The sequence below is a fragment of the Pristis pectinata genome, chromosome 4 (genome assembly GCF_009764475.1).
Source record: "Pristis pectinata isolate sPriPec2 chromosome 4, sPriPec2.1.pri, whole genome shotgun sequence".
In the NCBI taxonomy this organism is placed as follows: domain Eukaryota; kingdom Metazoa; phylum Chordata; class Chondrichthyes; order Rhinopristiformes; family Pristidae; genus Pristis; species Pristis pectinata.
This window is the reverse complement of record NC_067408.1, coordinates 75,036,586-75,058,149: the sequence shown is the minus strand read 5'-3', so window position 1 is coordinate 75,058,149 and position 21,564 is coordinate 75,036,586. Positions and strand designations below refer to the sequence as shown.

Sequence of the window (21,564 nt, the reverse complement as noted above, 5' to 3'; positions counted from 1 at the left end):
TTGTTTCTATTACTGTAATATCATGTATGGTACAGTGTAAAATAGAGAACACAAGGCAAGTGAGCAACGCCAAAAGTTGAATGGATGACAGAGTACCTCCTTCCCAAACAGAAACCAAGAAGATCAGGACAATATTTCCAATCATGTATATTTTACATGTTTTTGATGTTAAGATTTACAACAATAGCAAGCTTTATTTGAAAGATGATTCAACATTTGAACACATCCTTTTACACATTATGTTTGCATCCATTATTAAGGACGTGAAACCATAAAATAATTAAGCAGAATCAAAGTGGTTTTATGAAGGGGAATCTATGTTTGACAAATCTGACACATTTTTGAGGGTGTAGCTAGCAGGGTGGATAAGGGTGGTGGAGGTGGGGGTGGTTAGAACCGCTAGTGGATGTAATGTATCTGGATTTTAAAAAGACATCTGATAAAGTGCCATACAAAACGTTTTTACATAAAATAAAAGCTCTTTGGATAGAGAAAAACATACTAGCATGGATATGGAGTTGGTTAAAAGATAGAAAAGAATCTCTCTTAGATAGACAGGCTGCTGCTGGTAGGCTGATACAAGAATCAATACAGGGTCCTCTGATATTACAACACATGTTCATGGCTCAGATAAAACTATAGAGTGTAGTAAATCTAAGTCTGCCAATAATACAAATCTAGGTGGGAAATGAGCTTTGAGGGGCAAAGGGATATAGATAGGTGAAATGATTGATCAAGAAGGTGACAAATTGCATATAAGGTGGGAAAATGTGAGACAGTTCACTTTAGTAGGAATAATATACAGTAATAACAAATTTCTTAAATAGTGAGAAATTGCTCAGGGCTTTGGTAAGACATCACTTGCAACATTGTGCAATATGTGCTAACTGGGATATTATGAGAACAGATCTGGCAGCTGAAAACTGGACATCACCAGTTGCAAAACTGTACACTACCACAGTCTAATTTCATGGACTGGCATATCCCTGACACTACCATTATGATCAAGCCAAGTAATCAAATATGTTTCAGTGAGGAATGCAAAAGGGCGTGCCAGGTGCAGCACCAAGCCCACTTAATGATCTGCAAGTTTATTGAAGCTGCAGCGGAGGACTGTATGCATGCTAACAGCAAAAACAGCTTGCAATAGACAGAGCTAAGCAATCTCACAGCCAACAGATCAGATTGAAGCTCCACTGCCCCATCACATTTAGTGGTGAGGGGAGGTGGGCACTTAGAGAGGCAAAGCAAGGAGAAGGCTCCAAGAATATTCCCATCCCCATTGATGGGGTGGGGGGGGGCACTACATATGTGCCCTTAAGACAAGGCTGAAGTATTTCCTTCATGTTCAGCCAGATATACTGAATAGATGACCCATCACTACTTCCTCCTGTGATCTCACCTTCACATAAGTCAGTCTCCAACCAATTCAATTCAATCCATGGTATCAAGAAACAGCTGAAAGCACTAGATACAGAAAAGGCTCTGGGACCAGACAACAGTACAGAAGACTGGCTCTCCAGATTCAGCAGCAGCTTTCCCAACATTTTCTGACATAGCCATAACACTGGCATTTGCCCGACAATGTAGAAAATTGCCTAGGTATGTTCTGTTCACAAAAAGCAGGACAAACACAATCTGACTAATTACTGCCCAATCAGTTCACTCTTAATCATCCGTAAAGTGATGGAAAGTGTAATTGACAATGTTAATAGATAGTACTTAATTGCTGATGAAAAACACGATGATGCTGGAGGAACTCAGCAGGCCAGGCAGCATCCTTGAAGAAAAGCAGGCAGTCAACATTTCAGGTGAGGACCCTTCTTCAGGACTGAAGATAGGAAAAGGGGAAGCCCAATGTATAGGAGGGAAAAGCAAAGCAGTGATAGGTGGATAAAAGAGGGGAGGCAGGGTGGGCACGGTGGTGATAGGTGGATGCAGGTAAGAAACAGTGATAAGCAGGTGCGGGGGAGGAGGGGAGAGCAGATCCACCAGGGGATGGGTCAAAGGTGAGGTAAAAAGAGGGTGGAATAAAGAGGGATGGGCTAGGAAAGGGAAGAATTGTATCCTTTGTTTCTCTAGTACTTAATTGCTGATAATCCGCTCACTGATACCCAGTTTCAATTTCATTCTGCTCGGGACTACTCTGCTCCAGACCTCGTAACAATGTTGGAAGAGCTGAGGTCCAGAGGTGAGATGAAAGTTGCATTCCTTGAGTAAGGTAGCATTTGACTGAGTGTGGCATCAATCAGAATCAGAATCAGGTTTATTATCACTGACATATGCCGTAAAATTTGTTGTTTTGCGGCAGCAGTACAATGCAAGACATAAAGACATAAAAATTACCATAAGTTACAAAAATAAATAAATAGTGCAAAAGAGGAATAACGAGGTCGTGTTCATGGGTTCATGAACCATTCAAAAATCTGATGGCGGAGGGGAAGAAGCTGTTCCTGAAATGTTGAGTGTGGGTCTTCAGGCTCCTGTACCTCCTCAAGGAGCCTTAGTAAGGCAGATGTCAAAGAACATCAAAGGGAAAGAATTCCATGGCTGGAATCATATATGCACAAAGGAAGATAGTTATGTTGTTAGAGGTTAAATATCCCAGCCCCAGGACATTACTGCCGAGATGTAAATCAAAAAAACTGCAGATGCTGGAACTGCAGATGCTGGCCTGCTGGGCATTTCCTACAGCTCTGACCTGCAGTTTTTACATGTTATGTTGTTCTTTCTCTCTCTAACCTTGCTTCATTAACCTGTCAACCAGATTGCTTCACCAGATATTTCTTGTCCTATACAAACCTCCCTACCCTCTCTGCAACTTGAAAAATAACATTTTTTTTCTCTCTTTACCTGTTCTGACAAAGGGTCTTTGACCTTTTCATAGATGTAGCCTGATCTCCTGAGCATTTCCAGCATTTTCTACACTTACATCACCCTAGACCTAACCACCTTCAGCAGCATTGCACATCAGTTGACCATAATCTACCCACTGAATATTTCCTGCAGATATTAGCTGTGCATATGTGGACATCCTATCCAAGATGATGTTGTTGAGTTCCCTCTTATCCTGCAATTATTCACACTTTTGAAATTATTGACTAATTCTGCAGCTTTTTGGGAGTAACAGGTAACTGGGTTCTAATCAGTGGCTCAGCAGTGAAATGTAGTCTGTGATGTATTACTGAATTGCTCAGGCCAAAATTGTTCCAGAGTTGACCTTGTGTGACCAGAATGGCAACCTTTTCTTTTAAATAGAGCTACCTAGCATTTTAATTCAAGGAGATACTGGCTTTTAATAAACTGTATAACCCACAATATTTAATTCTTTTCACTTATTTGGTGATTTAATAATCAGAATGTAGGCTATGTTTTTCATAGCTGAGCATTTACACTGTTGGGCTGGTAGGTGTTGGAGGATTGGTGCTGAGATTAGCCAATTCCATAGGATCCTCCATCTAATTATCTTTGCACTGTAATTCCAGGCTTCAAATGGACCTCCCACCAAAAGTCATATAATTTTGAGATGAGATGCATCTCTTAAAGGGTGACCTATAAGAACCTAATATATTTTCTGCAGGGATGAAAGCAGAAAGGCAAAATTACCCAGCATTTCCCTTTCAACAAATAGATCTTAAACTATCCTTGAGGCTCCTCTACACCCGGCAAGGTTATATACTGTATAGCAGATGGCAAAAATTTTGGAGAAAACATTAAGGTGATGCAACAGTAGTCCCTGTTCTCTCCTGGGACCTGAAATATTGCTTATATTGGTATCTGCATGTCTTGTACCGTAGCTTCACTGCTTGGTTTAATTACTATATCGGTTGGGATAATGTAGGTAGTCTTGCTCCGTTAGGATTTAACTTCCCCCTCTAGTCAAGTAAGCTGAGCATATTCCATGTGATTACAATGAAGAGTTTCACATTCACTTGCTTCTACACATTCCATGCATTTATATGATTGAAATTAAACTCTTGTGCATGATGCACACATTTTTTATGCCAGTCCTAAAATAAGGTTAAGGATTAGGAATTTAATTGGAGATTCAATACTCATTGAATATATTTGTACTCAGCACCTGATTTCCTGGATCAAACAAATCTTCCCAGTTGGAAATCTAAGTTAGACTTGACAGCCTACCTGGCCTTGTCTGTCTGCAGTATCCCTAGTTGCTGCTGATCTCTAATTAGCTAGCTTGCTGATTGATAGGATCTGGAGGGACTGATCCGTCACTGGGATTCTTCATTTTTGGCTTCAGTGTTTTAATGGATAAGGTCATCTTCACTAAAAGTTTACCAGCGCTTGAAAGAATAAGGTGCACAGGCGTAGTCCAGCATTGCCCCCTTCCACACTAGTTGTTCTTAAACTAAGGGATTTGAGAAAGGGTACTTACTGTTTCAGTATATGTGAAATGGATATATCTGCAAATTTGTAGTAAATAAACTACTGTGGATTTCATGTAGTTTGGTTTGGAAATTCTTATATATGAAGGTTTTGGGTTATGAGCTGACAAAAAATAGTCCCTTACTCTTATTTTATGAAAGAGTAGAATATATGGAATATCATTATAAAGATTGCAGATATTCAAAACTCACCAATACAGTCGATAGTACTGAGGATAGTGTGAACCAAGGTCAAATAAACAGGGGAAATGGTTTGAAAAATAGGAGATGATTTCAGTTCAGAAAGAGGTGAGGTGATGTTTAAGACAGTACTCACTATAAGTGGCATGGTTTTGGAAAGTGCAAATGAGCAAAGAGAGCTTGGGATTCATATAAGCAAATCCTTAAAAGGTGATCGGTCATGTTGATAAGGTGGTTAAAAATCACGTGTGTTACTTCGATACACAAATAAAGACATAGAATATAAAAACCAAAGATCTTATTTTCATTTAGACCACAGCTGGATTTTGTGGACAATTCAGGGCACCATACTTTAGGAAAAAGAAAGACATTAGGAAAGGGTATAAACAAGATTCACTGTGATGTTACCAGAGAAGAGGGGGCTCCCGTTTTGAGGAAAGGTCAGAAAGGTTTCCTTGGAATAGGGGCTAAGAGGTAACATAATTGAGACTTCCAAGATGTTGAAGGATTCCAATACAGTGTATAATGAAAAGCTATTCTCTCTGGTAATAACCAAAGGCTGCAAATTTTAAATCATTCACAAAAGATGTAGAGGGGAGATGTGGAAAACATGCTTTCACTAGCGTATTGACAGGATTAGAAGTGCATTAGCTGAAAAAGCAGTGAAAAATGATCCCACGTATAATCTTATAGGCGAGAACAAAGAACTCTCAGGATTATGAACTAAGGGATGGAGATGTGGAACTAATCATGACCACTCCTTTAAAGGGTCAGCATCGACATACTGAGCTAACTTGATTCTTCCTGTGCTCTAAATTGCTATACTAATTTTGTCTCATTCCATGCAAGGGACTCTGAGGTACTTAAGACCAGCATAATTTCCTTCCAGCTCCAGTTGAATGAGATCCCTATCAAGATGGTGAGATAAAAGTCTATTTTGACATTTCATCATAAAGATTCTATAGATAATTAACTTACACAAGATCCACCCACTTCCTACTAGGCATGTATCCATTGCACAAAAATGGCTTGAATAGGCTGTTCTGTCAGAATGATGGGAAGATCAAAACTGTACAGTAATGCTGATGTTCTGAGATTGTGGATTAAAGAAGAAGCATTATCAGGCATAATGTTGACACTATCTACACAATGCATATCGGACCTCAGGGCCTACAATGTGCAATCAATTATTTATTAGAATAATTGAATGGGTAACTTCATTTCAATTACAATGAAAAATTCCATGTTGTATCATCTCCAACTTAAAATCCATTATTAAAGTGTAACTTTTGCTTGTGTAATTGTTTATGAAGTATCATGAAAATATTAGCTGCTAAAACAACTGATAAGTACCAATCAAAATAATGCAGGTGCTGGAAGTGTGAAAAGAAAATGCAGAAATGTTGAAAAACAGGTCACAAGGAGGGGCATCATCTATGGAGAATAAAGAGAGTGAACGTTAAACAGCTTGATAACTTATTAATTTCATATCAAATTTGTCTGTGTGTATTTACTGATTGTGGCCACTGAGTGTCACTATGGAATAGCCCAGCTTTCTGGGCTTTCATCATCTTGGCTCTCAGTCATGCAACTTCGGGCAAGTTTTTTTTATGGAGTCATACAGCTTATTTGTAAGTTTTGATTTCCTTCAGCCTTCCAGATTTCTCTCTAACCTGTTATATTGTTTGGCTGCATAATGGTGTATTTTGAGCTATGCTACTATATCCCTGTGATACCCATGACCCACCAGTAAGAACTGAACATTTACTTGCCTCCAGTAGTAAATCCATACACTAATATGATGCTCTATACAATCATCTGCCCGCTTATCTGGTCAGTTCTGTGCTTGACCCACCTTCTTGTTTCCTGCATGCCTAATTGCCTGTAGGTATGCCCTTTTGGACCTTCCTTCCCGTGCATTATGTCTTTACCTTTCCTTATGGTACTGGTATTTAGATTTTACCTCTCCCATCAGCATCTAGGCCTATTCTCCCACCATTTATCTGGACCTCTGCCCCAGGCAACCAACATTCCCTATCACCAAGCTCCCATGCTTGCCCACTGAGCTGAATTGGACAAACCCCGGCCTCAGTAATGAAGAGTTTCACCTCTGGTCCCACCTCTAAGCATTCTTTTTGCTTTTAAATTTTTTAAAGATTTTATTTACAGCGTGGTAACAGGCCCTTCCGGCCCAATGAGTCCGCGCCGTCCATTTTAAACCCCAAATTAACCTACCCGTACGTCCTTAGAATGTGGGAGGAAACCAGAGCACCCGGCGGAAACCCACACAGACACAGGAGAACGTACAAACTCCTTCCCTTTTTCCAAAAATCTTCCTTTACTCTTTCAGCTTGCTTTCTCTTCACTCACACCTTCACTCACATCCCACTTTCTCTTGTTCCCTGCCCTCCTTGTGCTCTTTTGTTCCCACTCCCTCTCCCTTTCCCCTTATTTTATCTCTTCTTTCCCTCCCTTTATCATCTTATTCTACTCACTCTTCCTTTCTTGATTCCTCTTTCCCTCTCCCCATTTTTCCATCCGTCTGCCTTCACCCTTCAAGCTCATTTGATGAATACAGTAATTAGTCTCCCTTGCTGCAATACCCCATGACATTGACCAACAGTTAAAAAAATGGCCACTGTATTTCTGGGAAGAGACTATCAACTGGACACAATGTTAGTCCTGGTTAACCAAGTGAATAATCAGTTAGGTGACAGCTCTATTGGTTGCCTTCCCTAGTTATTTTACAAATGCAGGTGCTGATACTGATTGAAGGTCTCTAATAAGTTGTTCCTTATTTAACAATGAAGAAGAGGGAGTATTATCTTGTTTTCTACAGTGGGTTTTTTGAAGACTATTGCGACTCATTTTTTATTTGGATTGACCATCTAAGTGTACTGCAGTTTGACGTGCTCCAGGAGTTACAAGAAAGACAGTGCACCCCCTTGACCCAGGTGCTCTCAGGCTAATCATTGGGCCCTAATGGGAAGGGAGTTGAAATGGAGCTCGGGATGGCCAAGGCAGATAGAGTGTAGGTGCTCTGCAAACCGGCCACCTAATCTTTGTTTGGTCTCGCTGATGTAAAGGAGGCCACATCGGGAGCAGTGACTGCAGTCATTGAGGTTGGAGGAGGTGCATGTGAATCTTTGCCTCACCTGGAAGGGCTGTTTAGGTCCCTGGACAGTGGTGAGGGAAGAGGTGTAGGAACTAGTGCTGCACCTCTTATGGTTGCAAGGGAAAGTGCCAAGGTCAGGGAGGGGTGGTTGAGGGGGGATGAGCATATCAGGGAGTCACGGAGAGAGTAGTCCATGCGGAAGGCTGAAGAGGGTGGGGAGGGCAAGATATGGCTAGTAGTTGGGATTCCGTTGTAACTGCTGGAAAAGATGAAGGATGATGTGCTGGATGAAGAAGCTAGTGGGGTGAAAGGTGAGGACTAGGGGAAGACTCTGTTCTGTTTGGGGGCAGGGGTTGAGAGCAGAAGTCCAAAAAATGGAGGAAATGCAAAACTCTTGTCAACCACAATAGAGGGGAAGCCATGTTTCTTGAAAAAGGAGGATATTTCAGATGTCCTGGAATGGAAGGCCTCATCTTGAGAGCAAATGCAGCAGAGATGTGAAAACTGAGAGAAAGCGATGGGATTCTTACAAGAGACAGGGTGTGAAGAGGTGTAGTCTGGGTAGTGTGGGAGTTGGTGGGTTTACGGAAAATGTCGGTAGATAGTGTGTCTCCTGAGATGGAAACAGAGAGATCCTGAAAAGGGAGAAAGTGCCAGAAATGGTCCAAGTGAATTTGAGAGCAGAGTTGAAGTTATTAGCAAGGTTGATAAAATTGATGAGTTCCACATGGTTGCAGGAAGCAGGACCAATGCAGTTGTCAATGTAACAGAAAAAAAGTTGGAGTGTGCTACCAGATTCCAGCATCTTCAGTCTCTTGTGTGTCCTCAGGATTTCTATATGATACTGCGTGGGTTTCCTCTGGGTGCTCAGGTTTCCTCCCACATTCCAAAGACGTACGGGTTAGGAAGTTGTGGGCATGCTACGTTGGTGCCAGAAGTGTGGCGACACTTGCGGGCTACCCCCAGAACACTATGCGAAAGATGCATTTCACTGTGCATTTCGATGTACATGTGACTAATAAAGATATCTTATCATTGTCTGTGTTACTTTCCAAAATTCCATTAGATGTCTTTGAAGTTTGATTTCTTTTAGATTTCCACAGTTTAAAATAATAAATACATCACTCAAGGTACATCCCAGTGAAGTGAAATAAAAGAATATAAAATCAATTGGCTATGTTTAAAAACGGTTTTTGTGCAGTGTCTTGGTGTATAATGGGCCATGAATGAGTGACCTTCTGTTCTCACCACAAAAATCCCCACATCCTCAGGATATAGTTACAGTCCCAATCTCCTGCTGAAGGGTAGAGTTGTGTAGACCTTCTGTACTTCCTGGACTGCTTCAGCTTACCACTTTCCATCTCACCCTCTGAATATGGTGGTAATTTAGAGGCAGAGGGGACAATTCACGCACTTCTGAGACACACCATTCAGTACATTTCCCTAACACTCTTCCCTTCAACAGTTCCTAATGCTGCTTCTCTTTTTTTCTATCCTCATCCAAACTTTGCTTAAAACCCATTACTTTCATCTGGTTATAAACCATTTCACGTAAACATCAGGAAGTCACTTTGGAATAAAAATCAAACAGAAGCTGGAAATCTGACATAAAACAAATAATGTTGGAAATACTCATGTCAATGTCTTTTCAAATGGAAGGTTAACAGCATGAAACATCTTCACTTTCCACAGCAGCTACAAAACCTTTGCAGGCGGCACAGTGGCATGGCTGGTAGAACCGCTGCCTCACAGCACCAGAGAACAGGATTCAATCCTGACCTCAGATGCTATCTGTGTGGAGTTTGCACATTATCCCTGTGACTGCGTGGGTTTCCTCCGGGTGCTCCAGTTTCCTCCCATGTCCCAAAGATGTGTGGGTGGGTAGGTTAATTTGGCCACTGTTAATTGCCTCTCATGTCTAGGTAGAATGAGGGGGGGGGGAGGTGGTGGGGGTGTTGATAAGAATATGGAAAGAATACAAGTGGGAGTTAATGTAGGACTAGTAAATGGGTGGTTGATGGTCAGTGCGGACTCAGTGGGCCGAAGGGACAGTATACCATCGCTCTCTCTATGACCCACTAAGTATTTCCAGCAGTTTTCATCTTTTCTGCAATAACAGTAGTCAGTTGTCACTTGCCATCAAATGTAGTCAAGAAGGTACCAGTTTTTTTCCATTGCCTTTCAGCGGATTCATAAACCGTTTTCACCAACAAAAAATATCCGCAACTGATTCACGTTGTATTAAAGCAAAACACCACCGATAGTGACAACCTGAAATTAAACCGATAAATAGAATTGCTGGAAATACTAATCAAAAGGCAGCAATTCCAGCAAGGCCTCTTCTCCCTGGGAAGCAGACCCCATGCACTGAGAGAGCGACGCTTCGGTGGGTGGGGCCGGGGCAGCGCGCAGGTGCGCAGCGGACTCGAACCGATAAAAGACGCGGGCGCGGCCCCTCCCGCGGTCCAGTCGGCGAGCAGAGAGGACGGAACAGGTTCTGTGCAGGTAATGGGGGCGGGAAGCAGCGATGCTGCGCTTTTAACTGGACTGAACTCCCACCCAACTCGTGTTCAGTCCGATTTCAGGAATATCTTGCGCCTATTGCTGGTCTCGTTCGGGCAATTTTTAAAATTCTTGACTATTATATGTACGTACATATATAATATTGGAGTCATGAGCAGTTTTACTTTAAGCATTGTTTGGGGGTACTTTATGCCACTTCTGTAACTTAACATCTGACAGGGTGTAGTTAAACCCCGTGAAAGTTTTCCTTGTTTTCGCTCATTCGTGAAATAGTTGTTTTCTTTTTTTTATTGCTACTCGGTCCTGCTCCACCTCTTTTAGTACAAAAGATCTTCTCAGTTCTCCGTTCCTCTCCAGCATGTGACCGGGGAAGTCGATGATACCCATTGGATGTGCCGCGCTTCTGCCTCTCTCGGGCTGTCACTAACCGCTTTGTGATCCTAGAGTTTGGGGACGCGTAATTTGGGTGAACATTTTGGTTTAAATTAAGTCATGTCCATCCTTTCCCGTGTCATACAGAGACATAATGGGTGTATTAATGACTGTTTGCTGCTGCCCCTCCAAGTTATTAACTTGGAATGTTATAGTTCGTCACTTGAAGAATGTTGTTAAACCTGTTGTTCCCACCCTACAGCTGATGGCGTGAACTAGTCACTTGATAAAACCAAAGAAATGTGCGGAGTGGGGTGGGTTTCTGTGCACATTTTTCCACTATTTTCATGTTCCAGATAGGAGGGAGAGAAGTGGACTCCAAAAATATCAATGTTTCTCCTAAGATGGGATTTTATTAGCTATTAGTCTGTTGATTGAACTGGTTTCCCTGATTTCTTTTAAAAACCTGACGGTGTTGTCAGTAGACACACTGGGGTTGGCTGCTGACAGTCCTGTACCTGAGGTTTGTCTGATTTTTTTGTTGTTTAAAAGCTAGCTGACCATATTAGCTGGCATTTTTCAGGTACCACTTCAATGAGGAATAGCAGATAATCAAGTGCTGACTGGATTCTGGTTAGATGTCCTTTGTGCCTCAGTTATGAGGAAACCCTTCAGTTACCTATGCTGAAGCTTGAGGGTTAACGCTCTGGTTTCTTTTAAAATTCATTATTTTTGACAAAATGCTCAGTCCTTTAATAAGGAAATTAGTGATGTCCTGATTGCCAACCCAGGTTCAATTCCGGCTACTGTCTGTAAGGAGTTTGTACATTCTCCCCATGACTGCATGGGTTTCCTCCAGGTGCTCTGGTTTCTTCCCACATTCATAAAGATGTATGGGTTCAGAAGTTGTGGGCATGCAATGTTAGCGTCAGAAGCGTGGCGACACTTGCTGGCTGCCTCAGAACATGCTGTACAAAGATGCATTTCACTGTGTTTGGATGTACATGTGACTAATAAAGAAATCTTATCAGATTGTCCACCATGCAGTGTCTTTGTGGTAAAGATGCACAAATTGCTGTCCCTCCTGTTAAGTGCCTTGGTATTCTGTTACATTGAATGTACTGTAAATGTGGCATTTCTTAACTGCTTGGTTTCTGATTGTAGCCAAGACAGCACCTAGCACAATTATTTGAGGATTGAACCAGGCATCATTGTCCTGGCTCTTCTGTATGGTAATGTATTTGCTAAACTATCACTTGCGCAAACTTGTAAAAATTACAGATATGAATGCTGGCTAAACCAGTCTCTAATTTTGGGGAGACAAGACATTCTGCAGATGCTGGAATCTGGAGTTATACACAGTGCTGGAGGAACTCAGCAGGTCAGGCAGCATCTATGGAGGGGAAATAGTTGACCTTTCGGGCATAAGGCCCTTCAGGACTAGAAAGGAAGAGGGCAGAAGCCAGAGTAAGGTGGTGGGGGGAGGAGCATATGCAGGCAGGGGATAGGTGAGTTCAGGTGATAGGTGGGTGGGGGAAGATGTAATAAGCTGAGAGGTGATAGGTAGAAGAGGGCAGTGGGGTTACTGGAAGTTAGAGAAATCGATGTTGAGGCCATCAGGTTGGAGGCTCCCAAGGCAGAATGAGGTGTTGGACCTCCAACCTGCGTCTGGCCTCAATGTGGCGGTAGAGGAGGCCACGGAGAGACATGTCAGTATGTGGGTGGGATGTGGAATTGAAATGGGTGGCCCTCTCCTACAGCATTCTTCCTTCAGCCCTTTGCCTCTTCTACCTGTTGCCTCACAGCTTATTATATATTCCCCACCCTCTCACCTGGGTTCTCCTATCACCTGCCTGCATGTGATCCTCCTCCTCCCTCCACCTTCTTGTTCTGGCTTCTACCCTCTTCCTTTCCAGTCCTGATGAAGGATCTCAGCCCAAAACGTCGACTGTTTATTTCCCTCCATAGATGCTGCCTGACTGCTGCACTTCTTGTGCAGTCTCTAATTTTTGAAGCTTTGAATGCAAATAACTTGTCTAGATGAGAATTTTTCCCCTCCAGGATTTTTTTAAAAAATGTTACTGAAAACAGTTAAAGGAATTGGTCTTCCTAATTGATTTGTGAACTAGCTGCATTTTCCAGAACAGAGCAAATTCTCCACTAGTGCTGGCATTTCTTTACTACAATCCTTGCTATAATTGTTCCTATGGCTTTGATGTGCCAGATGGAAGGATTAATTTTGTTTCCTTTTTTAGGTGATTCAAAATGACTCGAAGTTCTGGAGTTAGGGCTTTCCAAGGACTACTCATTTTTGGAAATGTAGTCATTATGGTGAGTAATGACTGAGGTTTGCATTGTGTTCACGTTACTGCTCTCTATCAATTGGATATCAGCATTAAACAAAACTTCATGATGGACCAGATATTTCTGCTGACTGGTTTATCCCTAGGACCATGCTGTTCCTTATGGAGTGCAAACTTCCACTGGGAGATTGATTCCAAGCTTTTTGTAAGACCTAGTGTTGTACTGGTGGTTGGTTATGCTCCAGGATAGCTTTGACAGCCAGCAAAGCCCTATGTTTCCCATAAATGTATTTCAAACATTCAAAGATACAGCCATTGCTTTAGCATAATCACCCCTGCATTTATTTGGCTAAGTGGGTTTAGTTACTTTATTTAAACTAAACAGGAATTGACTTGCTGTTCTGTGAACCGCTGTTTACTCAGTTGATTAGTATATCCGCGGCATCAATGGATTTTTAGATACAAAGGGATATGTAGTTAGTGCAGGAAGCTGGCCCTGGATTAAAGATCATGGATGAAGGTCCAATTGGTTGTCTTCCTATTTCTGGTGTTTGCGTTAATTTTAATGTGACAACTTATGCTGGATCCAACCTGGTATACTATAGCAAACAGATCTCTGGCAAAAGAGCAGGAAAATTGGAGGAAGTCCACATTCGTTCATTGAACTCCTGAGGGAATGTCCTGGAGCAGAAGACTGCACTTCATTCTGTGTTTACAAGCATCAAACCTTGACCCAGTGAGTTGCTTAGAGGAGGGCAGATCACTTCTGCCAGCTTTAAGTAGAAGATCTTACTTATTGTCTGTCGAATTTCAGTGAAAGCAGGCATCTGCAATAAGAATCTTGTGCCTGGTGATGTACTGCTTGCTTCACAAAATCGTGACCATCTTCCTTGTATTGTGGTCTACCGAATTAACTATTACCAAACCTTGACTCTGCAGTATTTTTGAGCTTTCTCTAACAACATACTGATGTTTTATCTACCTTTTGCATTTAAACAAAAAAAAACCCACAAGATTTATTTCCCTAAAGTTGGATCTTAATGCCTCAGAACAACCATGGTAGTCTAAAGCAAAACCTAGCAGGCAATATAAATCCTACATGAGTTGGGGAAACACCTGTGGGGAGGGGGAAAAAGTGCTTGTACTTCAGATGCTACCTGCACCAAGCACTTTGATTTTTTTTCCTTCCCTTGGACTCCCAGCCCACTGTCCAAAAACATCTGCCCAGTGTGTGTAGGTTTCTCACTGTCAACATTTTTTCCTCTCTGCAACAATATTGATATTTCAGAGTTTCCCTCCCTTTCCCTTAATTTACTACTAACCCTTGAATTTTAATCCTGAATCTTGATTCTAGCAGGTGTTTCAGTGACCTCATGGGCTTTATAAATATCCATCTTGCCTAAGCAGACAATGGTTGAAAACTAGGTGGGTGGGGGGAAATGTAACAACTGATCAGCAGCATCTTTGCATTCATTCGGGAAATATAATTTTACTGTTTTGTGTAGCAGTGTTTCCTTCTAAATTGGATTGGTTCTGTTCATTAATTTGAAACTGTTCCCAGATGGGTAGTTCAAACTTGCCCAATTATAGTTGAGAGTAAATGGATTCTTTGTCACTTTTATATAATACTTACAAAGAAGGAAACCAAAATGCATATCTGTGCCAAAAAATACCAAATACTGGATATTGTCCATATTTGCTAAGTGATATTTTTTGTGTTGATTAAGGTAACTTGTCTGTATGGGAAATCTGTTTAGTATTTAAATACTTTGGATGCTGTATAGAGCCCCTTCTGTTAGGATTGAGAAACTCATCTATAAATAAAGTATTAAAATTGGCAAGGATTGTTGATGCTCACCACCTGCACTTCCTGATGGTAAAGGCCTAGTATCATATCATGTATTGGAACCTGCCAAACTAATCTAAATAACAACAATAACATTAGATGCTAGGTTTGATAAAATGGAAACACCTTTGAGTGAGCATTTCCCCTGTATCCTGTTTCTAATGAACTCTTGGGGTGGGGTTGATAGCTATTTGTATTTGCAAAAGAACTGCAAATAGTTATCCACCTGGGAGAATTTGAATAAGAATCTTCTCAAAGAAGACTTCTAGGAGTTTCCTTGTATCAGCTGCAATTTCTTGGGTTTTTCTTCAGAAGCAATTCACTCTGACTCTGATTCAGTTGACTCTGTTTAGTAAGATGCAGCTCCTCATTGATCTTTTACTTCTGTTTTACAGTTATGTGGCATTGCATTGACAGCTGAATGCATCTTCCATGTTTCGGATCAGCACAGGTTCTGGCCTTTGCTCGCAGCTGCTGATAATACTGACATTTTTGCTGCTGCATGGATTGGCCTCTTTGTTGGTTTTTGCCTGTTTTTACTGAGCATTGTTGGTATATTTGGAATCATGAAGTCAGCCAAGAAAGTTATTTTGACTGTAAGTTTCAACTTTACAAGTTAATTTTTGCTCCTCATGGTTACTTTTATCTATCACTTTACAAGAAATAAATCTGCAGCATAAATGTTACCACTGGTGTTAATTCTATGCTTTCCTTGAGCCTAACCTGAACATGCATTTTGGGTTCTGTGATTACAACTAAAACAGCATAGTCTTTTGGAAATTCTAATTGTCATTTTTTAAAATAAAAATGCCTAGTTAGAACTGTTCAAATTAAGAACTAAATTGTTTTCAGATACTGGGAGGAACATGGTTGCATTTCAGGCAAATTAAATCTGATTTTTTTTTCAGTGTAATGAATTCAATTAAACAGTTGCAGTAAATATCAGTTACTGGAAATGTCACAAGATGACATGAAGGAATGAAGAACTACCAATTAATCATGCCAGTATACAGTGGGAGAGAAAGGTTAGATAATCTTCGAGCAGGATAAAATGTTGGCACAACATTGTGGGCCAAAGGGCCTGTACTGTGTTGTAGTGTTCTATGTTCCATACTAGCTGATCAGTACCAGTGCAGTTGACCAAGAAACATTTGGGCAGTTGAGTGTAAAATGTGTATTTGGTAGCCTGTGTAGCAACTACTTAATTGGTATTTGTTCTGTTTCAGTACCTTATATTGATGATAATTGTCTACATTTTTGAAGTTGCCTCTTGTATAACAGCTGCAACACACAGAGACTTTGTAAGTAATCATTATTCAAGGTGGTCTTGCTAATTTCATGACTAAACAAGAATTTGATTTAATGAAGTGGTTCTGTCTGAAGTGCAGCATAATGCATAATGTCCTTCTGTTTGATGTGAATTTTCTATTATCAAATTGAATATTCTATATGGTTAACAAGGTAATGACACCAAGTTTAAATAAATTTTACTCTTGCCATACACTAATGCGGCCAAAGGTAAATAGAGTTCAAAGTGGCACAACTTCTGTGGGGCATATCTTGTACAATTGAAGTAGGTTAAGTCCTAAATTATAGTTTATAATAAAAATAATTGGAAAGTGCTATGCTGGAGATATTCAAAATCAAGCAGGAACTTAGAAAAATGCACTTCACCCTTCATCAGAATTGTATTCTAGACTCCAGTGTGTCTGAATGCTGTTCAGCTTTCAGTGTTATTGACACAATAAATCAATCCAGCTGTAGCCTTGCTGCAATATCTATTAAATCCAGTTCTAGTCTCAGCCATATCTTAAAAATGCAGAAGACTCCTGTCACCACATATATTTATATCAGCTTTGATTTTTAAGATTGGATTATAAAGTTTGATTTAATCAAAAATCTATCAATTTTTACAGCTGTTCATTGCATTTTTGGTGGTCCTATGTGGGTAGCTGCAATTTTAGACAAAAGTCCTCAAGTTAAACTAATTTTCCATTCTTTGATGATTACAGATGTTTGAAATAAGCTTGTTCAGCACCTAAATTAACTTGGTCAAGCCAGTCTTCGGGCATCAAATCTTATTGTTTTTTGCCTCTTTTGATTGGAAATTATTCTGGTGGGGTGGTGTGGTCGGTGAGTGGATGTGTAAATTGACTTTTCAACATTATTTTCCCATAGTTTGTTCCGAATTTCTTCCTCAAACAAATGCTTCAGTTGTATTCTAACCGAAACTGGCAGAATGAAGCAGAGTTCCAAAACTACGTAGGCCTCACAAATACTTGGAATAGCATCATGCCTGATGTAAGTAAGCAGGGGTGAGGTTGGGAACATTATTAATGAAGTATCTAGTTAAGTAATATTTGGATGGAATAACTCAACACTGATAGCAGTTCCTAATAGAAGTGTGCTGTGGAGGCAGTGGCTTGAATGAGGATTTTGGTAATAAAGCTAAATGGGCAACCATTGTAGACCTGGCCAGGAATCTGCAATACTGTAATTTAACAGTTTTCTAAAGCACATGTAACTGAAGTAACTTGCCTTTTACTTCTTGCAGAACAATTGCTGTGGTGTAAATGGACCTCAGGACTGGATTCAGTTTAACTCTGCTTTCAGGTCAAACCATTTAGATTCTGACTTTCCCTGGCCTCGACAGTGTTGCACCACAACCCCTTTTGGCCAAATCCAAGATGTTAATGCATGCAAGCTTGGTATTAATGGCTATGTTTATAATCAGGTAAATATGATTATTCCACTTGAACATTTTTAATCTAAGGGGTGGTATTAAATGAGTTGTAATCACTATTGGGAATACTTTGGTCTTGGGCATTCCTTCAGTGGAGGATGATTTTGTTTTTCCACTTTGTGGAAGATACCTATGGATATTTTCATTCATGCTGGGGTGGCCATTATGCACCATCTCCTACAGTCTTGAGGCAATAATGCTTCCTCCAATCTTATTTGACCTCTACTGTTGGAGACCAGGCTTTGTTGCATGGGCTTGGCATGAATGAACACAGTAACACTCCAGCCCCACATTCCTGGACACGTGTCTATGCTGCTTCCTCACCCCTACCCCAAACTGTCAGCCTTCTCCAGTGTTGGTTTCCACTATCCTGCCTTTGTTCACTTGCCCTTTCCCTTCAACACCATTTGTCTGCAAGCTTTTCCATGACAGGACTATTCCCTCCCCCTTTTTGGTTTTTGATACAGCTGCACTCCTGCTTGCTGCCTTCCATCACCATTTGTACCCTCCAAGGCCAAATACTCTTTGACCTAGCCTGAGATCCTTTGTCTCCAGTTGACTGGGTGACCACAGTGCTTTATCAAGCAGTGATTTGTGGGCAGGTTGATGTGTTGACGTGCATTTTGGAGGAATATAAACCCTGGAAAATTAACTTGATCATTGAATGTGCTGGTATTTTGAAGATGAGGCCAAAAAAAATCTCATCTTTATTCATGAGGATACAATAACTTGCAGTGGACAGCTCTTGTGTTTGAAGGCTCTTTGCACTATAAGTGATAAGAACAAATTCTGTATTGACAGAAGTTGCTGTGGTAAGAGTTCTGAACTTGGCTGTCACTGGCATGCTATTCACCAATAAATATGCATGTGGACAATATTTGTTTCATCAAGGAAACATGACAAGTTCAACCACTTTCCCCCACCCCCTCTGATTTTTGGTAATCCTTACACAGCTTTGAAAAGGAAAATTTTGCATGTCAGATATTTTGTCTTACCAAGTGTCAAAGTTCCTTGATCTATGTGTGGTCAACTGAGGCATAGCTGAGATTGACGAGGAGATCATAATCCTAGTCTTAGCTAAGAGCCTGTTGGGTTTCTCTGCTTTCTTTTGGTCTTGCACATGCAGAATCATGGATTTGCACTTCTGGAACTGTTGGGTACAGTGTGTAAAACTGGAAGAATTGACTTATTTGCTATGTTGTGAATGCTTTTGAAGGCACTTTTTAATAGGATTGAGCAAGCCATGGTACCATTCCATTGATCTTTAATGATCCCAAGATTTGGGATATCTGTTAATTGTTGAAGGGAAATGTGTAAAAGCTGAGGAAATTTCTTTGAGAATATTTCTTTCAGTGTGACAAAGTGAATAGTATCTCTTCACACTTGCAAGGAGTTGATAGCAACTTCTAAAGGTAAACACCTTTTAGGAGATGCATACAAAAGATACCTTGCTTATTCATTTGTCTTTGGGCTGTTTAAAGAAATAACTAAACAAAAGTGAGTAAATGCCAGCAGTAAATCAAAATTGTAACTCACCTGTCCACTGGCTCTCAATTGAGTAGCCAATAAGATCTGTTGACACTATACAATCCCTACATGATCTTGTTCAATATTAATAATTTTTGACTTGAGCAAACAATATAACATTTGTATTAATGGTTTGCTATTTTTCAGGGTTGCTATGAATTTATCTCTGGACCTCTGAATAGACATGCTTGGGGTGTAGCATGGTTTGGATTTGCCATCCTTTGTTGGACAGTAAGTCTTTATCTTTTAGAATGCATTGTTCACTAGTATTTTTATGTTCAGTCTAAAGAATTTTCAATTTTCAAGTGTATGAATACTATTTAGTCCCAGTGCTGCCTTCTCCATTAATTCAACCTGACTGCTACAACTTGTTATGGAATTGAATTTATACATCACTGCTGTAGAAAACATTAATTTGATTCACTTTTTTAAACTCACTTTCTCTGCCTTCAAAATGAATCAACAAATGTTCAGTGGGTAGGACTGAATCAAGATTAAGTTCCTGTCTAATGCCAATCTTCAAAACCTAGTACAATAAAAGTTCAGTACAATAATTGAGTACAAGACCTCTCCTGCACTTTAGGGAACATTCCATATGCACAATCTGAAGAGTAGGAATGGTTCTCCATGTCCTGTCCAATATTTAATCTCTGACAACTTTTATTTCAAACTTTTTATTCAAATTATTGTGAAATAACACAAGCTAACATTTTCTTGTTTCAGTTTTTTGTCCTTGTTGGAACAATGTACTACTATGCTGTCCTGGAGAATTGAATCGCACTATTGGACTTCTAATGGATTTGAGTTAAATGATTACCAACTGTCTACCACTTGCAATACTGAGGAGAGCACACTTAACCTGCACCTGTGACGTATTGGGAATTGTAACCTGTTCTTGTATAACATTTCATGGTTCTCATCTGCATCTTGGCCTGATGAAGGGCCTCTTGAAGTAGTTGTAATTCCTACCTAGGTTCTTATCAAGCAATATTGCAGTCCTCTTCTATGGAATCATGAATTTCAACTGATTTCTTTATGCTGCTATAACCCTGCCATGAGCAATTGACCACTGTAGAAAATTGGATTTTTACTCCCCATATTTGCCTATTTTAGTTAAAAGAACATGTTTTGGCCAGACTAAGTGACTTAATTCACTAATTGATATAAACATTAGCTGCCTTGGATTTATGAATGGGCATACCTTTAGCTGCTCTTTGGTGGATTCAGATTTATTCTTATCAACTGGTGATAGTGGACATTGCTTTTCTGAAGGTGATAATTTGGAAAGGAAGTAGCAGCTTGAAGCCATTCCACAAAACAGTGTAAATTCTAATTCTCCCTTCAGCTTTAATTCTATTACTTTAATAGGTTTGCAATTTTCCATGTTTTTGTTTGAAAAATTGATCTTGTTTGTTCACTATACTTTTCATTTAAGTAGTGGTAGAACTATATGAACAATAAAATCAGTGGCAGAAGTTGTGGTGTTTTGTATAGTGTAAACTGAATATAACTGGAGATGTGCTGTTAGCTTGCATGGAGAAATGCTGGACAAATCTAAGTACATAGAGGCATTGTCTTGGAAAGTAAGTGCAGGTAAATTTGGAAATTGTATTAGTCTTTCTACCTGTAAATGGGTCATGAGTATTGAACATGTACATTAAGTTTTCTTTTATATCATGTTAATGTATGAAAGCATTAATTTTTAATAAATTATGAATCTTCAGGACATAATTGGTTAACACAACTTTCTTAAGTTGAGAATACAGCTGTTCCAGGCTACAAAATGACAATGGATGATCAAGTTTTAAGTATGAAGTCATGACAGAGCTGAATAGTGACTTGGCCTGAATCTCCCTCCCTTCCCACTGCCACCCCCCCCCCCCCCCCCCCCCCCCCCCCCCATTTAGAAAGGTACCATGAGACCAGATTTGAAGGGGGTGCAGTGGCACAGCTAGTAGAGCTGCTGCCTCACAGTGCCAGAGACCCAGGTTCAGTCCTGATCTTGGGTGTTATCTGTGTGGAGTTTGCATGATCTCCTTGTGACTACACAAGTTTCTTCTCACATCCCAGACATGTAGGTTGGTAAGTTAATTGGCCACTAAATTGCTCCTATTTTGTAGGGGAGTGGTGGAAGCTGGGGGAGAAGAGAATGTGGAGAGAATAAAGACTGTTGCAAATGGGTGATTGTCAGTGTGGACTCAATGGGCTGAAGGCCCTGTTCCGTACTGACTTTATTCTCAAACTCTTCAGCTTTAACCATAGTCTGCAATGTAACTCCTAAACTTGTGCAGGATTGATGCATTCTTGCTACATTTTCTAAAATTTAGTCTAGTTGAAAATGATTGATGATTAAACTATATTTGCATTACAATCTACTGGAGGAACTTGGCAGGTCAAACAGCATCTGTTGTGGGGAAAGGAATTGTCAGGACTCCCACTGTAGGGTTTCAACCCAAAAAGCTAACCATTTCTTCACTACTTCCCCCCCCACCCCACCCCCCCCCCACCCAAATAAAAACAGATGCTGCTTGACCAGAGTTCCTTCTGTT

The 21,564-nt window shown here is 40.4% G+C and overlaps 1 protein-coding gene across 1 annotated transcript; it reads left to right on the top strand.

The window, feature by feature from the left end:
- The first annotated feature begins 10,156 nt into the window (after window positions 1-10,156).
- On the top strand, window positions 10,157-20,746 carry upk1a (uroplakin 1a). The gene is made up of 8 exons (XM_052015056.1): window positions 10,157-10,206; window positions 12,852-12,927; window positions 15,141-15,341; window positions 15,972-16,046; window positions 16,924-17,046; window positions 17,300-17,479; window positions 19,163-19,246; window positions 19,739-20,746. Exons 2-8 carry the CDS (start codon window positions 12,862-12,864, stop codon window positions 19,787-19,789), a joined length of 780 nt encoding a protein of 259 aa, XP_051871016.1. The 5' UTR covers window positions 10,157-10,206; window positions 12,852-12,861; the 3' UTR covers window positions 19,790-20,746.
- Window positions 20,747-21,564: the final 818 nt, after the last annotated feature.